This window comes from Babylonia areolata, chromosome 25 (assembly GCF_041734735.1).
Source record: "Babylonia areolata isolate BAREFJ2019XMU chromosome 25, ASM4173473v1, whole genome shotgun sequence".
NCBI classification, from domain to species: Eukaryota; Metazoa; Mollusca; class Gastropoda; order Neogastropoda; family Buccinidae; genus Babylonia; species Babylonia areolata.
The window spans coordinates 32772007-32794427 of NC_134900.1; the positions used below are offsets into that span (position 1 = coordinate 32772007).

The window sequence follows — 22421 nt, forward strand, 5'->3', positions numbered from 1 at the left end:
GACAACTGGATAAGAAAAAGACTTAAAGATTTGGGAGAATTACTTAAAAAATTAGGTTTAAAGGTGATTGATGCCCTCCCAGGAGTCATTGGGACTATTGTTTCGTGGTTATTAAGCACGTTGGGTAAAGCGGTTGGGTGGTTAGCCAACAACATGTGGGCACTCGTGCTCGGTGCTGGCCTCCTCCTGTTTGATTATTTAAAGAAGAGAAAGTAAATACCACCTATCAATCCTAAAGTAAGAGCGACTTTATAGTCTTTGTGAGTTGTTGGCTCTTCTTCGTACGATACTTTCGCTGGTTTGAGTTTAAATTTGTTATCCGAAGAACCTGCACCATACAGAAAGGGTCTATTACCAGCACCGGTAGCTATTGCAAATCCTGGTCGAGATGTTTGTATTAATTTTTTATTTCTATAGGTAAGAGTGAACCACCCGCGAATGCCTAACAAAACTCTCGTTTCACCCGCTCCTGTCCTCGGTGTTGTCAAAGGCTTGTGTGATTTATAATCGAGCACCGTATTACTCGCATCAAGCATTGCCAAGTCTGCATCAGAAGGTGGCACAAGAGCCCAGTGACCTCTAGACCATTGAAGAGCTTTTCCTGATGGGGCAACAAAATAGTATGCAGGAACACTTTGGGTAGGTGGAACACTCTGGGGTGAAACACTCTGGGTAGGTGGTACAATGTGTGGTAGTTCGTTTAATCCATCATTAACACCAATATTCTGTTCTTCTGTCGCAATGACAATTTTATTATTATAATTAATGTGTGTACCAACCCTCAATGCCATATCAGATGGGGCCATATAAAGGCCAACACCAAATGCAAAGTTTACTTCGGATCTCGCGTACTGGAGAACGTCCTGGTATTTTTTTATCGCCGTTTGTAGGTTTTCGGGGGCATTAATCGCATCTTCAACATTGGCTAAAAATTGTTTTTGCGCATCAAATCCAGTTCCTTTTGTTGTTATACTCGTGCGCGTTTGCGCTTGTGACCCTATTAGAGCCCACACATAAGTGCGAATGCTATCGTTGAGACGAACTATCCCCGCATGTGTAAAACCCAACCCCTTATCAGGAATAAATGTTGTCCAAGCCCGGGTGATGTCCACCGTATGTCTGATTTTATCGTGGGGGCTAAAGAACACAGGTCCCTCTCCTCTGTTTCTCATTGCCTGTCGTGCAGCCCCACCGGGGGCCTCAGCCTGAATAAATTCTCCCAAACCAAAGCCATGCTTTTCTATTTTCTGTCTCCAATCCCTCTGCCCAAATTCGGCACACAAACGCTGATAAACTGTTTTATCAAACGGATTATTATACATGTTAAATGCTTGGTCGGTGGGTAGCGGGATTTTTAACTCGTCCAATAACCTCCGAATCTGATAGTAAAAATGAAACCTATACACGGCTCGAATAAACGGATCAGAAGCTTGAAAATGTTCTTCCGTTACTCCACACCCGGCGGTCGCGCACCATACCACAAAATTGATTTGATTCTGCCACCACACTATCGGGTTGTTTCTCCACGCAAGCCAGGCTGCATTCATCTCCCCAGTCATAGTGGGGTTCGCATAAGACTGAAAAACATCGGGAAACTTGGCGGTAAAAGAATATTCGCTGTTCACGTAGATCACTCGCGTACAACTTATTCTTTTTTCTTTATACCCGGTTGTATAGGACGCGTCCTTATTGAAGCTGTAAATTTTCTTATTCATAGCTATGTATATAATAACAACCGATATTCAAAAAGACGAATTACCGCGGTGCATATCTAATCAAAGTGGAAGACTAGAAATCGCGCTGCGTGAAATAACTTATTATCCCAACTGGAAAAATATCAGTGATGAGCTCGGAAACAATTTCTTTACTACTACCGATCGTAAGATAATAATCCCAGATGGTTATTATAATGTGTGTGAATTGAATAAAGAAGTGTTCACCCCCCACGGTGCAGAGTTAGACTTGCACGCTCCGAGTGGCTATCTGAGAATAAAGAGCACCAAATCGATTGAACTTTCTGAGCGTCTTGCACATACTCTGGGGTTCCCCCAAAAACTCATCGCGCCGGGAATAATGGTGATAGGAAACAGGCATCCGCGGCTCGCGATACATAAAGCACTTTACATTCACCTCTCTCAAATTAATACCACCGATAATTTCTATAACGGATTGCCTTCTACGTTGTTACAATCAATCCCAGTAGAAAATGAAAGATGCGGGGGTGGTCGAACAACCACGTTGACATCACCCCAGTACAAAAGACTTTCTCACGGAGATTTACCACGTTTAACACTTTCTATAGTAGATGAAAATCATAATCCCGTTTCTATTGATTATTTAAATATTACATTACATATAAGATATGGTTGAACCCTGCACTACGCTCGGTTTGGTTGATCTCGGAGATACAGAGGGATTTGATGTGCCGGGAAAAGAAAATAAGTTGTACGCATTCCAGCTTTCTGAAGGAACGTACAAAAGAAAAGAAGTAAAAATTGGTGATATCGTGAGTGAGGATGATGTTGTCAATGATGAGCCCTATCAACTTGTTCGTTTAAACGGTACATGGCAGCTAAAACCCCTCGACAAGGGGATGGTAGATTTTAAAATTGAATCACCTTACATTACCAAAGAAGAAGAAAATAATTATAGAATAAAAAACAGTGGTTGGATGTTCGCTGATTTAAGAGCGTTGGATGTACATTTACTAAACTACCAGGGGAGGTGTTATGTGCTTAAGAAACGCTCGAAGGATAAATCTGAATTAGGAATAGATTTTCATGATCTAACTAGTTTGTGGGGCTTCCGTTTCCGTATTATTTTTGATGTAATTCTCGGTGAAGAGCCTGATGATTTTGTAAAAGTTTTTCAAGGGTTTTACATTAAATGGCCCAAAAATCTTGCAAATCAACCCCTGAGAATCACCATTGAAAAACAAGATGATGCTATGCCCTATGATGTTATACCGCAGGGTAGTCATATAGAATTCTCGCTTGAAGGTATTACCACAAAACAGGAAACAATGAGTTTGTGGATGCAGCTGCGTCTTCCTCAAAATATTTCCTTAAGAAGACTACGTTGCGCCAATTTGAATATTTAGAATATACTATAAATATTAGAAAATGGTTGATCCCGGAGGGCCAGGAACACATAATATCAAACCCTGCACTACGCTCGGTTTGGTTGATCTCGGAGATACAGACGGATTTGATGTGTCGGGAAAAGAAAATCAGTTGTACGCCTTCCAACTTTCTGAAGGAACGTACAAAAGAAAAGAAATAACGAGTAATGGTGGTGGTGTCAACAAATTCAGCGAACTTGCAGACGTGAACGTTGACGGTGTTGTTGTGAACAAACCACATCATCTTGTTCTTTCCGACGATGATACATGGGTACCTTATCCGGTGGATAACTGGGATTTAGATTTTGAAATAAAACAACCCTATGTTAGTATTGGAAGAAATCACGCTCTACAAAAAATACAAAATAGTGGTAAACTGTTGGCTTCCTATCATACGCGTAAAGATCTAATCGTCGTTAACAGCGACGACTTCGGATATGTTATTGGTATGAGAGGTAAAAAGACTGGCACACTGCGGTTAATTAAAGAGTTTGATTTTGAGCCGCCTATTCAGGGGTCAACTGTCGTTTTAGATATACTCCTTAGTGGGGTGCCAGATGATTTTGTAGAAGTTTTAAAAGGGTTGCAGATAAAATGGCCTGGAAATCTTAAAAATAAACTCTTGAGAATTACCATCAAAATTCCAGTGGTTGACCCATCTGATCAACCCGATCCCTCTATAGAATTCTCGCTCGAAGGTGTCATCAAACGTCCATCATTAGATAAAATATCTCTCGACTTTATTCACATCGGACCTCTTCAGCTTAAAAGACTGCGCTACTCTCCTCATCCTGTTACCATCATTTAAAAAAATGATTACTATAGAATAATGGAGTTTCGCCTACGAGAGATATCGAATATAAAAAACAACCTCGAAAAAGACCGTGATGAAAGAACTTTATTTTATAAAAAATATAAACGCGGTGTAAATATCGCTACAGCCGCGGATACAACGCTGACAACTCTTAGTATCGCCCTTGGGGCATCGGGTGTTGGATTACTGTTGAGTGTCGCCGCTGCTCCCGTAGCTATTGGAATAGAAGTGGGAGCTGGTCTCCTTGGTGTGGTTGGTTTAACTTGTAAATTTATTCATAAAAAATTAATGTCACAAGCTATGAAGCACAACGAGATTCGCGTGTTGGCCGAGTCAAAACTGAACACTATAAATGATCTTATTTCAAAAGCATTAGAAGATGATAAAATAAGCGATGAAGAATTTAGTCTCATTCTGGCTGAAGTTGAAAAATTCAATGCAATGAAAACAGACATAAAATCGAAACACAAAACTCAGTTGTTAAAGAAAAATCTATTTGATATTCAAGATGGTAAACCATCCAAAAAAAGCAAACTATGTGAACGGTTGACTCAACCTCCTCTCTTTAAGGACCATTTGGCTCTCCATACACATATTTAAGCCGGTTTTTCGTTTTTATGCTTGAGGGCGGTATTGCGCGGTTTTGGGCTGGGGTCGGTTGTATATAGAACCCCCATGACCGTTTCGCTCCCCCATACACATATCCAACCATTTTTTTTTTTTTATCTTGTGATTTGGCTCTCCATACACATATAACTTGTTTTAACTATATATATATTTTTTTATGCTTGAGGGTCATATTACTCCAACATACACAGGTTTTGGCTAAATTTTTTTTATGCTTGAGGGCCTTAACACAAGCTAATACGCCCAAAAAAGTTGTATATAGAACCCCCATCTCTTATACTACTTCTCATGATTTGATCTAAAAATGAAATGGACTCAAAAGTTTCATTTATGGTGGTTTTATGTATGTATGTATGTATGAATGTATGTGTATATATATATATATATATATATATATATATATATATGTGTGTGTGTGTGTGTGTGTGTGTGTATATGTGTGTGTGTGTATTTTTTTTCAGCATCAATACACATGATGACATAATTTTCTTTCTGTTATGTTGACTTAAAACAAAGTGTACCTCAGTGTAATGAAACTTGTGAAACGTGTTACTTGAACGATATGCTTTTTTGTTTGTTTCTTTTCTGTTTTTGTTTTGTTTTTTGTTTTGTTGTTGTTGTTGTTGTTGTTTTCTTTTTATTGTTTGTTGTTGTTTTATTCTTCTTCCGTTCTTTGTCCTAAAAACAACAACAACAACAAAAACCAAAATTTGTGATGAATGTTTCTATATTGAGAAATATAACCTTCTGTGCAAGGGGGAAAAAAGAAAAAAAAATTATATATCACCAAAATTCTTTGTTTCCCAGTCAGCTTATATTAGCGTTACTCGTAGCTTCTAGGCATGAACAGAATATACTCTTGTCAGTCTATCTGTGTTGTGTTCTTTCTTGGTGACATGAACTCGCAATACTTAAAAAAAAAAAATCTTATATTTTGTTTGCACCGCACCAAGAGCGACATTGGCCAATACTTGATTAAACTCTCTCTCTCTCCCTCTCTTTCCCAGCAAACGCGCGTGAGCGCGCGCACGCGCGCACGCACACAAACACACATACACACACACACACACACACACTGGGGTAGAGACTGGAGGGTGTATACGTCTTTCATGGTGAGAGAGAGAGAGAGAGAGAGATGTGTGAGCGTGCGAGCGCGTGCGTGCGTAGAATACAGCCTTGTCACGTGGTCCCAAACCTAAAGAGGACCTCCGTAGCAACATCGTCTTCATCCCGGTCCACCTTCACCAATATATGAAAAAAATGTCCCTAAGTTAACGACCATTGAAACGGTTGTTGAAGAAAAATTCACAAACTTATATCAACGTCGAGCCGCCGTCCTTAATTGTCCTACTTCCATGTTGGCTGACTTGAATATGTTTGTTTGTGTAAACGCAAACACAAGAACACGTCTCGAGCTATCCCAGCGTTGCGCACTTTGTCCCCATGTCCTGGATCGTGCGAATGCAGTAGTGAAGACTTGAGAGCGAGAACTGACTGCTTTGAGGTAAGCGTTGTTGTCAAAGTTTAATCGTTGTTGTCAAGCAAACTCGCACAGGAGATGATGACGGCTGATGCTGCTGCTGCTGCTGCTGACGATGATGATTTGCTGTGAAACATATTCGATGGATATCGAAACAGGGAATGGTCTTCCGGGATAAAAGATGGAAGGGAAAGTGCAAAGCCAGATTTTTTTTAAGGGAAAAGAAAACATGGTAAGTTTCGTGTTGTTATTATTTCATATGTATGGTGACCGTGACGATGATAATGAAAGTACTCGTTGGACATTGCTACAAGGAATTGTCTGAAAAAAAAACCCACAGAAAGTGGTGGAACAAAGCAGACATAAAGAATAAAAAATAGAAACGTGGTCTGGTTGGTATTGATATCACTCCAGGTGGTGATGAAGATGACTTGCTGTGAAAGTATTAGTTGGACATCGGAACGGGAATGGTCTGGAAAGACACACACACACACACACGCACACACACACACACACACACACACGCACGCACGCGCGCGCGCGCACACACACACACCTATGTAAAGTCAGGCAGTTCGTGTTATTATTCCAAATGATTTGACATTTATGAGCAACAAAAAGATAAACATGGCAGCAAGAAAAATGTTATACACAGTCCTGTCCATCTTTAGTATGTGTCGGATGTCTTCAATGGTAAAAAGAAAACAAAAACAAAACCAAAAAAAAAAAAAGAAAAAAAAAAAAACCAACAAAAAATAAAAATAAAAACAAAAAAACACAACACAAAAAAGACGAAAACTCTTACTCTAGATGATTTTCAATGAAACAAAACTAAAATATACCCTCGGGTTATACAAAGGTGTGAAGAAACCAAGTGCTTTTGAAAGCAATGGCTGTTTTTTTTCTTCTGTTTTTGTGCATGGTAAACCCCTGCCCGTTCAGTCGTAGCGTCCCGCATGTGGGACACACGTATTCCACGTAATAAATCCCAGATGTTATCACCTTTGAAATCAAAATGTCTTTCTGATTAAGAAATAAATGTAACACTTTCCAGGCACTTTGGTCAAAATCAATTTACACAAAACGGGGTTAACATGTCCGGTGCGATTTGTCGTGTTCTTCGCCAGTGCCACGGGTATGCAATTTATATAATTATTGACTCACAAAAAATATCTGGTTTGCAGGTAAAAGAATGAAAGACAGAAAGAAAGAAAGAATGAATCAATGAATCAATCAGTCAATTAATCAGAACCAATCAGTCAATTAGTCAATCAATCAATCGGTCAAATAGTCAATCAAATTATTTCTCTATCTCTTGGTGAGAAAGTGGGTCAAGGAATGTTCATTGTTTTTATATTAAAATCTAAAACTTGTAGAGTTATTTCTTCAAATAATTTTGTTGTATTCCCTTCATCTGTCAATGTCATGGTTTCACCACTCGAAACCAGTCTCGAACACAGGAAAGTAAATACAGAAACTGGTGAAAATCACCCAGTCTTTCTAGATTCACGCAGGTCTCATTGGATTAGCTGGAGGATGTTAGCGGTTTTAATGTGTCGTTTCGGATATCACTCGTGGTTGAAAAGCGAAACTTTGGACTTGATTTCCATTCACAGAATGCTTGTGCTAATGTGTTGTCTGTCAGCAGTGGTAATGCGTTTTACGAGGTGATCGCCCCCCACCCCCACAACCCCAGCGCCTACACACCTTACTCACCTCTTCCCCGCGTGCGTTCGTTCGGATAACGTTTATCCACTATTGTGAATTTAGACGAAAACCCACCTCCTTCCCACCACCCAATACTCACCTAATCTAATCATCACCCCCCCCCCGGTCCCCCTAACACACACACACACACACACTCCCCCACCTTTGTGTGAGTGTGTGTGTGTGTGTGTGTGTGTGTGCGTGCGTGCGTGTGTGTGTGTGTGTGTGTGTGTGTGTGTGTGTTTGCGTGTGTGTTTGCGTTCGCGTTCGTGCGTGTGTGTGATTAGATATTAGTTAAAGGAGAACACACACAAAAAAAGACATGAATAAAAACATGTCGGTCGATATCATGGAAACACTAAAAAGTAACAGGAAGATATAACATCGGTTAACAATGTGCGTGTGTGCGCGCGCGCCCGTGTGAGCGTGTTTGTCCAGTCGCATTGACAAGTACAGTTTATTACCAAGCTGAATCCGGAATGTTGTCGTTTGTTGGGTTGTACGTTTTTCTGCTGCAATACCGAGTATACAATACTTGTTGAATAAAAAATAAAAAATAAAAAAAGTACCAGCCACCGTGGCGAAGTGGTTAGCGTCGCGGACTGACGGCTGGGAGGACCCGGGTTCGAATCCCAGCGCAGGTGGGTTTTTCGGCCCGTGGCCGGCTCCTACCCAGAGTTGAGTGTGCTGTGGGCTTAAATGGGGAGACTGGGACCACACAGTCGAGTGTCATCCACTTCAAGGATGCGTCTTTGGGTGTGTTGCTCTAATTACCTGACCAACACTGCAAGTGTCTGTTTCTCTCGGGCCTGGTTAACGCCGGGATATCATTATGACAGGAAGCGTAGAGTACAGCCTTGTCACGCAGTCCCAAACCAAAATGGACCTCCATAGCAACATCGTCATCACCATCGTCATCCTCCTCCTCCTTCATCGTCATCAATATAAACAAAATAGTCTCAAAGTCTATGGCCTTTCATGCCCTGCTCTCATGATGACCTCAGTTTCGATACCCCTCCAATTCCGTGCTTGGGGTGAGTCCTGTCAATGTCGTCAGAGTCGGCAGATTCATGGGGGGCTGTTGTTTGAGGGACGTGGTGGCGGTCTCCACTCTGGGAGAGACGCTCACTCAGTCTGGCTCCGCGACTAACGACATTTATTGTCATTAGTAGGGGGCTTAGTAGGTGGTGTCCTAAGTACGTTAAAAGAGAACAGGCACCACTGAACACCACCGAAGTGACTCAGCAGCAGTGCAGGGTGTGTAGCCTCCTGGCGACCTAACATCGATGGTTCGCTGGGACTGCGACGGACGAACCCGGGTGTGGCCGTGTATGGGGGAATCTAAATGGACGGCGTGGAATAATGCCACTGAAAGGGCGCAGATGATGGGGCAGCAAAAAAAAAAAAAACAAAAAGAAAAAAAAAAGAAAAAAAAGAAAGAAAAAGAAGAAAAGTTGCAGAACGAAATGGACAAGCAATAGATTATTTTACATTTTGTCTGATGAAATGCGTGTTTATATGTCTGTGGGACGCACACAAACTTGTATGTGTACGTATGTTCGAGAAAAGTCTTTTATAAACGTGCCTGTTGGGTCCACGTGCGTGTGCGCGTGCGTACTTGCGTGTGTGTGTGTGCGCGCGTGCGTGTGTGTGTATGAGACGCACTGCATCTGCCATATTCACTTGACCAAGATGAATGTTGTGGTTTCGCCTGTGTATGCACCCCCCTAGCACTTAGTCACACACACACACACACACACACACACACACACACACACACACACACACACACACACACACACACACACACACACACACACACACACATCTAATATCACAAAGTGGAGGACGTTAAACTGAAGACTACTACTACTACACACACAATCTCTCTTTCTTTCACTATCTCTCTCTCTCCCTCTCCCTCCCCCTCTCTCTCTCCCTCCCTCTCTCTCTCTCTCAGTCTCTGTCTCCATTTCTTTGTGTCTCTGTCTCTCACTCCCTTTTTCTCACTCTCTGTCTCTCACTGTTTCACTGTCTGTCTCTGTTTGTGTATGTCTCTACTTTTCTCGCAATCCAACCACTTGTAGTTTTACACATAATTTTGTCATTTGTTTATCAACAGGATCAGTACGAGATTCAAGGAACAGACCATCTTGGCAGGCAGTCTGCATTTTAGTCCCCAAAATGCTGGTTAGTAGTGTGTGTACAAATACTCACATACACACTCACACACGCGCGCGCGCGCGCGCACGCACGCACGCACTCGTACACACACACACACACACACACACACACACACACACACACGTTCTGTCTCTTTCTCAGCCTCCAGATGATGGTGCAGATGAGATATGGTTGGAGGAGATTGTGTGTGTTGTTTTGATAGACGAGTTCAACGGTTGATGAGACAAAAGAATCCCCCTTCAGCATTCTGTCTACTTTAACCTTTTCACCGCCAGTCAATTTAGAGTACAGAAGTCCCTTGTGCTATAAACACAGAAAAGACAGTGGCTAAGAATAGCTGGGGATTCCCCCCTGCGATGTATAGAAAATATGGCCTACCACCGAGCATTAAGAGCAGTAGGTTCATGGATAACAGACCAATGAATGGTCACCTTTTAGTGACATGGGTCCTCTACCACGCCTGTGCATATATGCGAGCTTGGCGGTGAAAGGGTTAAAGATTTCAAGTGGAGGCGCCGTTCTTGTTATTCTTCCTCCTCCTTTCTCTCTCTGTTTCTTGTTCTACGTGCAAAATGGGGGCGTGTCAACGAGTGTTATGAATTGCTCCGCCTTCAGTTTAATTTTGCAGCGTCTGTACATGATACTAGTGAACACGTTTGTGGCAGTAAAGTGTATTTAGGTGTGGTGAAAGTAAAGGGCAGTCAGCATGATCGACTTAAATCTGTGGCGAAGCAGAACAGTCTGTCTCCCCTGCTGGGGTTAGTCTGAACCAGCGATGGATAAACCACGGGGTCATTTGTGGCTGACCAATATCGACATCCCCACCCAGTTGGAAATTATCCCATTTCTACGTGTGTGGTTTTTAATTCATTTTTACAATCTTTATTTAAAAAAACAACAACCACAACAGAAAGCTGTTTTTTTTTTTCAAGGCATGACTAAGCGCGTAGGTTACGCTGCTGGTCAGGCATCTGCTTGGCAGATGTGGTGTAGCCTATATGGATTTGTCCGAACGCAGTGACGCCTCCTTGAGCTACTGAAACTGAAACTGATTCCAATGGATTGTTTGCTGTTTCTCACTACCAACATAATTGTGTGGTGGGACTTGGAGAGTCTGTTAATGAAAGTTGAAGTCTGGGTCTGCTGAACATGGGGCGTGGTGATGGTTGTGGTGGGTTTCATCTCGATAGCGCGACATATCAGTAGTCCTCAATCCGACGATCATTAACCCGACGAGACGACGAAGCGATGATTCGACATAGAAATGATCCGACAGAGCAATAGACCGACGTGTCATCAGTCTATTTTTTTCTCTTTTCCCGATGTTGCATTGGTCCGACGTTCGATAGTCCGAAAATATATATCGATCTTAATCACAAAGACCTGCCATTCTACGTGTATACATCTTCCTCTGTCTGTCTGTCTGTCTGTTTCTTTCAGTTTTGTGTCGGTTTCTCTCTCACCCAACCCCTTTCCCGCCCTCATCGCTGCTTTTTGGTGTTTAAGTTTCATTTTTTTCTTTCTAAGGCTGATTGTCATTTGGGAAGACAAAGCTGGACAGTATATTTCCATATCATGTATATATATGCATGTATGTATGTAGGTAGGAAGGCATGCATGAATGAATGAATGAATGAAAGCGGCTGAGTGCACAGCACGAACAGTACAGGTCCAAGTACTGACACCTGAGACGCGCTAAAGGGAAACAGAAGAGTGTGCGCGTATGTGTCATCGTTCATGTTTCATATTGTCGGGAATGCTTGCGAAGCTTTACTTACCCACTGATGTTTGGACCCTCGAGGAATCTAGAAATTCATGATAAAACTGTGTGTGACGAGGGCCGTTCGTTCATTACGCTGCAGCTGTACAAATGGAACAGGCCGTGTTCCTGTATTTGGATGCAAATGAAAAGTTGATGACTCCCTCTCCAGAACACAGACTGAAAAAAACATGCACAGGATCAAATTGGTACAGTGGACTGAACATTTGATGTTAGTAATATCAAGTGGTATGGTGGAGAGACTTACCGAATGGTATAGTAGTGGGTCTAAATGTTATTGTTTTAGGTCTAAAATGGTATACTAGTGGGTCTAAATGGTACAGTTGTATGTCTAAATAGTAGGTCTGAATGGCAGGGAGGTAGGTGTAAACAGTGCAAATGTTTGTCTGAATGGTATACTGGTAGGTCTAAATTGTACATGATAGGTTTGAATGGGCCAGGAAAAGCAGGGCCAGCAAGTCCCCGACAGCCGCCACCATCCCCTGTCCACACTGCGTCAGAACCTTCCGGGCGCGAATTGGCCTAACCAGTCATCTGCGCACCCACAGAGGCCAACCCACCCACCCCCAGGATGACTAGATGGTCCTCGTCGATCCCGACGGACGAACCACACCACATGTATTGCGGCAATAGAATAAATAAAAAAGAATAGCTAGGACAGGTGCTGTGGATGATTTTGTGGAACACATCTTTTTGTACGTTCGAGGTCTTTCTTTTCGTATACAAAATCCAGATTCTGCCAGCATTCTGCCATGACAAGTTCGGCTAACGGTTCTCGTGATAACACTGAAAGCGTCCATATTCAGTTTTTCCAAATTTCTTCATTGGTTATTCCAGATGATATCCTTGTCACCAAAGAGCTGAAGTATAATGTTTCGAAGATTGTTTCCAGAGCTCCTTTGGTGACCTTAGGATATATATATATATATATATATATATATATATATATATATATATATATATATACACCCGCAAAAAAAAAAGAAGAAAAAATCACGACACACGTTTCAGTTCGGCGCGTGTTGGAGGGGAGGGCGGGGGAGGAGGGCGTATAAAATCGTTTGCTATTTTTGTAATTTCCGCTGTTCTTTTCACTAATCTGTTCCTAACTGTACATTCCGCTGTTGCAGTGCCGGCGACTTTGGTACCCACGTTACTACGCTATCTTTGCTCTGGTGTCCTCTGTTCTCCTAATAAGTTACCTCAGCTTCCAAGCTGGATCACGTTACCGATACTGTGGGCAAGAAAACAAAGCTTCGGCCACGCCGATAGTTCTAGAGCTTCACTTCCAGAATGAAACTGAAACTGAAAATCTGCACAAACCCCCAAATCTTGAGAAACCCAACGACTGGCCTCAGTTCTTCGTGCCTCGAAGTCAGCAGCAGTTTTCCCTGGAGTACCCATACCTGTACCGAGCAAGCCGCGCGTGTCAGACACCTGTGGATATGTTGGTGATGACGTTGTCCCGCCCTCAGAACTCTCGGGAACGTCAAGTTATCCGTGAAACGTGGGGGAGTGTGGTGATCACCCGAACCTGGCCTGGCCCCACCCCGCAGACATTACCCAAGAGAGTGGCTTTGATCTTTCTGATGGGGGAAGACCGGAAACTTGGACCTAACGTGTCGGAGGCTGTGCGACTGGAGAGTGAGAAATACGGGGACATTGTACAGTGGGAAGGACTGCAGGATGTCTACTTCAATTTGACTCTGAAGGTAACTGTTGTTCTTATGCTTTTTATTGCATCAAATTTCTGATTGAAATGAAGTAATGATTTATCAGCAGACTGATTCATATGCCTGTGTATCTTTTCGCTAAAAAATAGTGGAAATGCGCATGATGTGTATACAATTTGATTAAGATTAGGGATTGGTAGAGGGAAAATGTTTTCTGTCTAGTTCTTGGATGGCTGGAAAGAGCAGATATGAATCAGACAGTTTAAAAGGGTGAGATAGTTTGAACAAGTTGACATTATGTAAGAGCCTTGTTTTAGTCTTTCTACTTGAGAAGACCAGCAAATGTGCTGCAGGCCGAGCGACACGAGAGTGAGAAATACCGAGGCCTGATTCAGTGGAAAAGACTGCTGTTTACCCTCTTCACTGATGAAATTTTTCCGTAAATTTACTGAAATGAGTAAATCTGAGAGCCTCAGGGATTGTTCTTCAGATTTGTGTAAATCGGTTGAGAAAATCAAGGGTATATATAAGCGTGACAGGTTCGTTTTCAGCTGATCGGCCTCGCTCGTCAATCCGTATTCCCAAATGCTCTTGATTCTTATTTGATTGAAAATGCGACAAACTGTATACTTGAGGGAACCCGTTTCAAAACGTAACTCCCTTCCCTCAGCTGTAGCTGGAAGGAATGCTTGCAGGGCATAACGTTCAGTGTTGTATTGTCTTGTACTGTATTGTATTGTTCAGATGGTGAACTGTAGGAATTGCCGAGAAGATATTGAAGTTCATCAGCAGATTTCCTTGATGGTCGCAATCCTGGTTTTCTTTAGAGATCAGCTCCTTTGGCTGTTATCTCGCCTAAGACTCAGGACTATTTACCCATAGCTAGTGGTATGGTTCATGGGCACCTGGGCGAATAATGATCACACACTCGTGTGGACGAGGCATGCCACCTGTCTGGGGGCCTCACCTTCCCTGAGTTTTTTGCTGTCTAGCCTGAGTCCTGGTGGTACCCAGAGGATAGTTGTCGCTACGAGGATGGCTGTACTGGCATGAGAAGCTTAGGCAGGTGGCTGTGGTGCTGTGAAATAGGTGACAAGCATGGGGACACAATGCCAACACTCATGACATGACACAGAGACTGACTGTTGATTACTGATCACAGCAGTGACAGCAACCAACATTTTAATGGTGATGAAGGTAATAAGATGTACAAACCATTTCATTTTTGTATGTGCAGGTTCTACTGGGTCTGAGATGGGTGAATGAATTCTGTCCAAACGTGAGTCACGTGATGAAGACTGATGATGACACGTTCGTGCACGTGCCACGTCTTCAGCGCCTGCTTTCAACAAATTCAACTGATCTTATCTGGGGGCCGTACGCGAAGTCCGAGAAATGTTACCGTAAAAGCAAACGGGCAGTCAGCCGGGAAGGGTACCCTTTCAATATCTACCCTCCTCACGTCAAGGGCAACCTCTACGTGTTGCCAGGAGAGTCTGTGGCCCGCATGGTGGCTGTAGCCCCCTACCTTCCCTACAACAACATGGAGGACGTGCACGTGACTGGCACTCTGGCACGCACTTTGGCTTTAAGTCACCGAGCGTTCACGCGGAAGGAGTTCTCGACAGCCTCCAAAGCGCCAGACCCGTGTCTTTTCCAGGATAACGGGGATTCCGTTGGGTCTCAAATGGTGTCCCCTGAGCTTGCATTTCATTTCTGGAAAACCTTTTCTGGCAAGCATCCTTGTCGTGTACAGAAACAGTGAAGAGCGTTTTCATCTGCTTGTTTATTGGTGTTTCGCTTTGCGAGTGGGAATTTCCTCTCACTCAAGATATGATTGTCTGTTGGTAGCTTTTATTTTGTTTGCTTTTGTTTTATTTTTTGTGGCTCACGTGTGTAAACAAGACGAGTCTATGTAATAACCAGGTTTCGGTTGTGTGTGTGTGTGTGTGTGTGTGTGTGTGTGTGTGTGTGTGTGTAAGTGTGTGTCCATCGTAAACTTCAACATGTCATTTTCTCTAGAAATACTTTGTCAACTGACATCAAATTTGGCTTTAAAAGAATCCCTTCTTCGCAGTCATTGGAAATAACATTATAATGGTGTTGCCCCTCTTGTTAGAGGAGAGCAAATTGAGAAAATAGTTTCCCCGGATGAGAGAAAAATGCATAAACAAACCATAACAACGACGAAATTAACATACACAGTTTATTTTCAAACAATATAGCAACCATGGGGTGCGAATGAACATATCCGAGATTTCCGTGTATCATAATTATGTACATTTCACACACTTTCGGAAACAACACATTCTCTGAATCTGTGTTCAAACACATACGATTTACGCTTTCCTGCGATGAATCCACATGATTTATGTGAAAACAGTTCTAATTTTGTATACATGTATATTTTAATTGGGTCGTTTACATGCACAGGAGTACCTGAACACAGAAAAGCGGAACCGAAAATTATCGCAATCCCGATAACATGTGAAACATTTGAAAAATCATTGTAAACACATGTTTATATTGTATCAGACTGAGAAACCCCCATTTCCAACTTCCAGGCAGTCTTTGCTCTTCATGACTGTCTGATGCACTTCAATTTTGCCACCTTCATACTCCAGCCAGATGCATTTTCTTTCCCATGGTAAACTAACGTGTATACTGCGCCAGGGTCTGTGAGTCACATTTCCAAATACCGGTTCATTTTCAAAGAAAAATATGTATTTGATACCGTCTTTTTACATCAAGACATGATGTTGGTCGATCTTGCCATCATCTGCCTTCCATGCTTTCTGAATGAATTGTCTGGACAGTACTCCGACAATGTTCATTGAAGGACCCATGTCACTGAAAGGTGACCATTCATTGGTCTGTTATCCATGAACCTACTGCTCTTAATGTTCGGTGGTAGGATAGGCCATTATATTTTCTATACACCGCAGAGGGAATCCCCAGCTATTCTCAGCCATTGTCTTTTCTGTGTTTACACAAGGGAATTCTGTACTCAAAATTGACGGGCGGTGAAAGGGTTAACGCGTATTTAGATATATGTATATACTACACGTTAATAAGCAGAGCATGAAGTATTTCCAAGTTGTGCATTGTATAAAATGTCAACAGAATTGTACTTACGAACTAAATGATCCCGTGCTGCCTTCGTGAAGTTCACCTTTGCAGTCAGTATGATACTGTTTTCATTCTTTATGAAATGTCATGACTGGTAAGAAACTGTAAAACATTCATAAAAGCAAATTTGCGTCCTCTACCAATTTAGTATAAAATACATGAACTTAAAAATATTTGTTTCCTTTTGACACCAAAGAGTTCTCTTATTTTCTGTACGGTATCGGTCATCTGCCGCAGTGACCTACTAACGGAGGTACGGGACAGCATCAGCGCGGCAGCAGTCAGTCACAAGTACTTAGTTGTTGTTTGTTGTTGTTATTGTTGTTGTTGTTGTTTGGTTTTGTTTTTTCTCACAGTCTTACTTTTATTACATTTTGTTTTTCTGCAGTCCTGCATATTTGTTCACTGTGAGGATAACGCTAATCATTTTTCTGTTGATTGACCGAATAGAAAGATACAAAGAATCCGGTGTTGATCACAATTCTTCAGATAAAGAGGAAAATTTTTATCAAGTGATATAAATAATACAATTCCCATTTCATAATAAGATGAACGGTAGTACTTTAAACAGTTAAACACTGAGGAGAATTGATGTGAAAATGGAGTGGCTGCAGTGTTTCTGAAAAATAAAATCATCCAGGGTGGGGAAGTTAGTTTAGGTATTTTGGGTTCCATGTTACATATGTCATAAGGTTTTAGGTAATCATTAATAAAATACATAAGTTTGCACAGGCTTTGTTTGAATGCATTGCATTGGCTAAGGTCGCATGACAGATTCATTACTATCATTATTATAAATCCAGTAATTCAAACATTTGCATCGGGAAAGTTAGTTTAGGTAACTTGGATTCAATGTTACACGTGCTACAACAAAGTTTTACATAAGCATTAATAAAATTTATGATCCATTGTTATCATTATGATTATTATTTATATCCCACGCTAAGTCGACGTCTACTGCGCCAGGGTTCGTGAGTCACATTTGCAAATATCGGTTCATTTCCAAAGAAAAATATGTATTTCATACCGTTCTTTTCACATCAAGACATGATGCTCAATTTTGCCATCATCTGCCGCCCACCCTTATACCGCACTTGCGTAACCTTCGCCTGTGCTTGCCTTGCGACTCTTTGTGAGGCACTCTCACACAGGCAGAATTAATAAAAATGTTCGATTCTGGACATTAAAAATCAAAATCTACTTATGTTCCCGCCCCCCTATAGTGGTCAACTTTTTATCAGTGTGATCAGTATGATTTCTTTTATTTTATCGTAAAAAGAACGGTTTTGTTGCAGACATTTTGACCTAACGCAAATTTTAATCTAAATTCCCTGGCATATATTTGTCACCTTTTGACGGAGCTGTTAAAATATGACCAGATATTTAGTGTATATGTTGTGGATATGATTGAATAGACCCCCCCTCCCACACCCTAAACCCCAACATATCCTCTCCTTTCCCTATCTAGGGGCACGGGAGCGTGTCAACACGCTCCCACGGAAATTTACTGTTAGTCTCGACAAACACCACACGCTGTACATACTCCACTAGCCTTCTGCACCTTATGTTACTTTACACCCGTCTGTGAATATATGCATGTGTATGTGTATGTGTATATGTATATATATATACACACACACACACACACGTGTGTGTGTGTGTGTGTGTGTGTGTGTGCTCTTCCTCCCTCCCTCCTTTCCTCTTTGACTACATTTCTGTAAATCTATCCTTTTGCGTGTGCACATGCGCTGTTGCGTTCGTGCGTGTGTGCGTGCACGCGTCCGTCCGATTACTGGTGGATGTAATAATCTGTATCCTAAAATGATATCATGAGCAGTGATTCTTACAGTACTTACGCAGAACGAGTCATGGACAAGGCTGGGAGGGGAGAGTAGGTGGAGAATGAGACAGACTGACAGACAGACACAAGAAAAAGAGAGAGACAGAGAAAGACACACAGACAGAGGGGAGAGGGGGGGCGGGGGGGTGGGGGTGGGGGGTGAGGGGGGGCAAAGGGGGTAGGAGGGAAAAAGAACGACGGACACGCATGTAATATGATTATACGCATGGGCTATTCCTTATTCAAAAGAAATCATTCATTCCTTTTCCAAAGGTTCTACACGACACACTCCCACAGACCATTTCCACGACAGAGGTCTTCTTCAAAACACCTCTCCCCTTCCCACCCCCCACCCCCCTCCCCCCACTCATTTTACCTCTCATATGATGGTAAACAAAACAAGAAACAAACAAACAAAAATGTTGACTGTGCGAGTCTGAAATTATGTCTCTCCTCAACCTTTCTTTTTCCTTTTCTCTCTCACATATACGAATGTGGGTGTGGTTTGGCGTCGTGGTGGTGGTGGTGGTGGTGTGTGTGTGTGTGTGTGTGGGGGGGGGGGGGGGGGGGGGGGGGGGGGGGGCGTGTGTTGTGGTGTGGTGTGGTGGTGGTGGTGGTGTGTGTGTGTGTGTGTATGCGCGCGCGCGCGTGCTCTATCTCTTGTGTTTTGTTTGTGTACTGTGTTATTTGTGTGAGTGCGTGAGCGCGCGCGCGTGTGTCTGTCTTCGCGCGTGTATTTGTATGTGTATGCGTGCGTGCGTGCGTGTGTGGTATGTACGCGCGCGTGTGTGTGTGTGTGTGTGTTTGAAAGCATTCATTTCATCATGTGTCTTTGCATTATCATAACTTCTTGTGAAGTGCACAGAGCTGTAAACAACACGAGATAAGCACGTGTCAGAAATGTCTCATTTCATGATAACCAGGGTTCTCGGTCACCCGGACGCCGCTCTGTCTTTTTCAAATACAACTCCACCACCATCACCCAATCCACAACTCCACCACCTTCACCCAATCCACAACTCCACCACCCCACCACCACCATCACCCAATCCACAGCTCCGCCACCACCCCAATTCCCCACCGTCGTTGAAGCGTAACGCCCGCTGGCTGGTAATGTATTTGACTGTGCTTTCATATCTATGAAACTGCGTTTTGGGGGCATATCTGTTATGCATGTGTGGGTGTATGTGTGAATGTGTGTCTTCATGTTTTATATTTATTTGCTTATTAATCATCATTGTTGTTTTATTTATTTAATTATTTATTTATTTATTTATTTATTATTATTATTATTATTATTATTATTATTATTATTATTATTTTATCATTATTTTCATTACTACTATCTTTTTTTTTTCCCCATCATAATTATTATTTATTTATTTATGTATGTACGCTTCTCTCTCTCTCTCTCTCTCTCTCTCTCTCTCTATATATATATATATATATATATATATACTTCTTTTTTTTTCTCAAGGCCTGACTAAGCGCGTTGGGTTACGCTGCTGGTCAGGCATCTGCTTGGCAGATGTGGTGTAGCGTATATGGATTTGTCCGAACGCAGTGACGCCTCCTTGAGCTACTGATACTGATACTGATACTGGCTGGTAAAAAAACGCTTTCCTCTGGCGACCCCTTATACCGCGCTTGCGTAACCCTGGTTTGCTCTTGCCTTGCGACTCTTTGTAAGGGGCTTTCTCATGGTCAGTAGTGTGAACAATAATTATCAAAAATCAACATCTGATCATGTTCCAGACCACCTACAGCGGTAAACTTTAAATCAGTGTGATCAGTAGGATTTATTCTATATTATCGTGGAAAGAACGGTTTCGTTGCACTCATTTTGACCATTTTTGTATCTGCCCTGGACTAGCCCTTTAGTTCGCTAACCGGGGGAATGGCGACACGGACCAGTCGACACCCAATATTGTACCACGATGCAGTGAGACACGCAGGCCGGCGAGGAGGGAAGGCGGCGCTGTCTTGAGACCTGGGTCAACGGCTGGGTTCGGATTACCAGGGTGGGTGCGAGGCGGGAGAGGGGTGGAGGGGTGCGGGGCAGTCCAAACACCGGGGACACACACTGGCTTAGCAGATTTTCTTTGCCTCAGTCCGCTCTGTTGTCAGCCTATTCATGCAACTGACGGACAAGCCCGTGCGCGAGACTGCCTGTCCATGTTCCGCACGGTGAATTTTTCCACGCACTTCTAAACAGAATGGACCGAACCTTCATGTAGCTGACCGCCTGGTAGCTTGAGGCCTGCGTGACGCATGCGCGGCAGCCACATCACTCCCCAAACTTCAGGCAGCGAGAAAGCTGAACAAGAGCATAATAGAAGTATTATGCCGTATTGTGCTGTGCTGTGCTGTGTTCTCTCTCTCTCTCTCTCTCTCTCTCTCTCTCTCTCTCTCTCTCTGTGCTCTGTGCTCTCAATGATAACTCTGTGGAAAGATTTTTGTGCTTCTAATATAATCTAAAAAATATGTTAGCACTTTTTCTATGGATAGTGTGATGTGGTCATTTTGATGTGCAGTCCATCCCATCGTTCTTCCAGTCTTCTTTCTTCCCTGACTGTCTCTTTTTCTGTCTGTCTGTCTGTCTGTCTCTGTCTCTCCTTTTCTCCTTCTCTTCCTTTCTTTCCATATACTGAGGATTATTATTATTATTATTATTTTTTTTTAGTTCAACCTTTTCATGGAATATGTTTGTGTGTGTGAGGGGGTGTGGGGGTGCAACACTGGAACACACAAAAATATTTGTGTGGTTTTACAATTGCATGCTTTTTATGTTTTAGTACAAGTTGATTTGTTTTTAGGTTTAATATTGTCAAGTTTTTACTCTGATGAACAACTCGCCCCACACTCTCTTTCTCACCATCTCACCATCTCTGATAAACAACTCGCCCCACACCCTCTTTCTCACCATCTCTGATAAACAACTCGCCCCACACCCTCTTTCTCACCATCTCTGATAAACAACTCGCCCCACACCCTCTTTCTCACCATCTCTGATAAACAACTCGCCCCACACTCTCTTTCTCACCATCTCTGATAAACAACTCGCCCCACACTCTCTTTCTCACCATCTCTGATAAACAACTCGCCCCACACTCTCTTTCTCACCATCTCTGATAAACAACTCGCCCCACACTCTCTTTCTCACCATCTCTGATAAACAACTCGCCCCACACTCTCTTTCTCACCATCTCTGATAAACAACTCGCCCCACACTCTCTTTCTCACCATCTCTGATAAACAACTCGCCCCACACCCTCTTTGTCACCATCTCTGTCTCCTCCCTTCCTCCTCTCTCTGTCTGTCTGTCTGTCTGTATCGGTCTAGCAGTCAGTTCAAATGTCAGTAGGGTTGTTTTGGGTGTTTAAGTAGGACTATGGTTAATTTTAGCATACACACACACACACACACACACACACACACACACACACACACACACACACACACACACACACACACACATTAAATTCATGATATGTTTATTCAAAATTATGTATGACTTTATGTGTCTGTGTCAGTGGAGGGGGAGAGACAGAGTTACAGTTTAATGTGAAGGATGCATTCTGATTCATTTAGTTTGTCCGAGTTATTTTATGTGCGCTTTGGATTTGATGTTTTGATTTATGTCTGCTTTCATGTAATCAGTCATATGATTAGTATATGAAGTCCCTCCCTTCCCTATGCTCCCTTGCTTTTATTATTTTAACTTTTATTCATTGTTTGTGAGCCTGGTACATTCGAGTCGATCCATTAAAAGTGTTTCAATGTTGGGGAGTATGTATTATAGCAGTCCCGCTAGTTGTGAACTGAGGTATGAACAACTTGAAGACCACAGCGATTTCCTGTGTTCTTCAACTAACACACACACACACACACACACAGCGGAGGCAGATTTTACGACGCCGCCGTGGTCAAAGACTGAGATCAGGGAAATCATCAGTAACATCTCAAGTTACCCTGTTCAGTATTGTATGTAGTGCCGCCGGGACAGAGCGCTGTCTCAAACTTCACCTCTGCACGTCTGTAGGAGCACACAGACACACACACACTG

General features: G+C 42.6%; 1 protein-coding gene across 1 annotated transcript; it reads left to right on the forward strand.

The window, feature by feature from the left end:
- Nucleotides 1–5974: 5974 nt before the first annotated feature.
- Nucleotides 5975–18860, forward strand: LOC143299638 (beta-1,3-galactosyltransferase 5-like). The gene is made up of 4 exons (XM_076612938.1): nucleotides 5975–6066; nucleotides 9872–9939; nucleotides 12844–13425; nucleotides 14624–18860. The coding sequence occupies exons 2-4, from the start codon at nucleotides 9934–9936 to the stop codon at nucleotides 15149–15151; spliced, it is 1116 nt and encodes a 371-aa protein (XP_076469053.1). The 5' UTR covers nucleotides 5975–6066; nucleotides 9872–9933; the 3' UTR covers nucleotides 15152–18860.
- Nucleotides 18861–22421: the final 3561 nt, after the last annotated feature.

Excerpts from the sequence above, each read along its gene's own strand:
- LOC143299638 (XM_076612938.1), top strand. Across the intron at positions 13,426-14,623 it reads ACTTCAATTTGACTCTGAAG|GTTCTACTGGGTCTGAGATG; the intron begins GTAACTGTTGTT and ends TTGTATGTGCAG.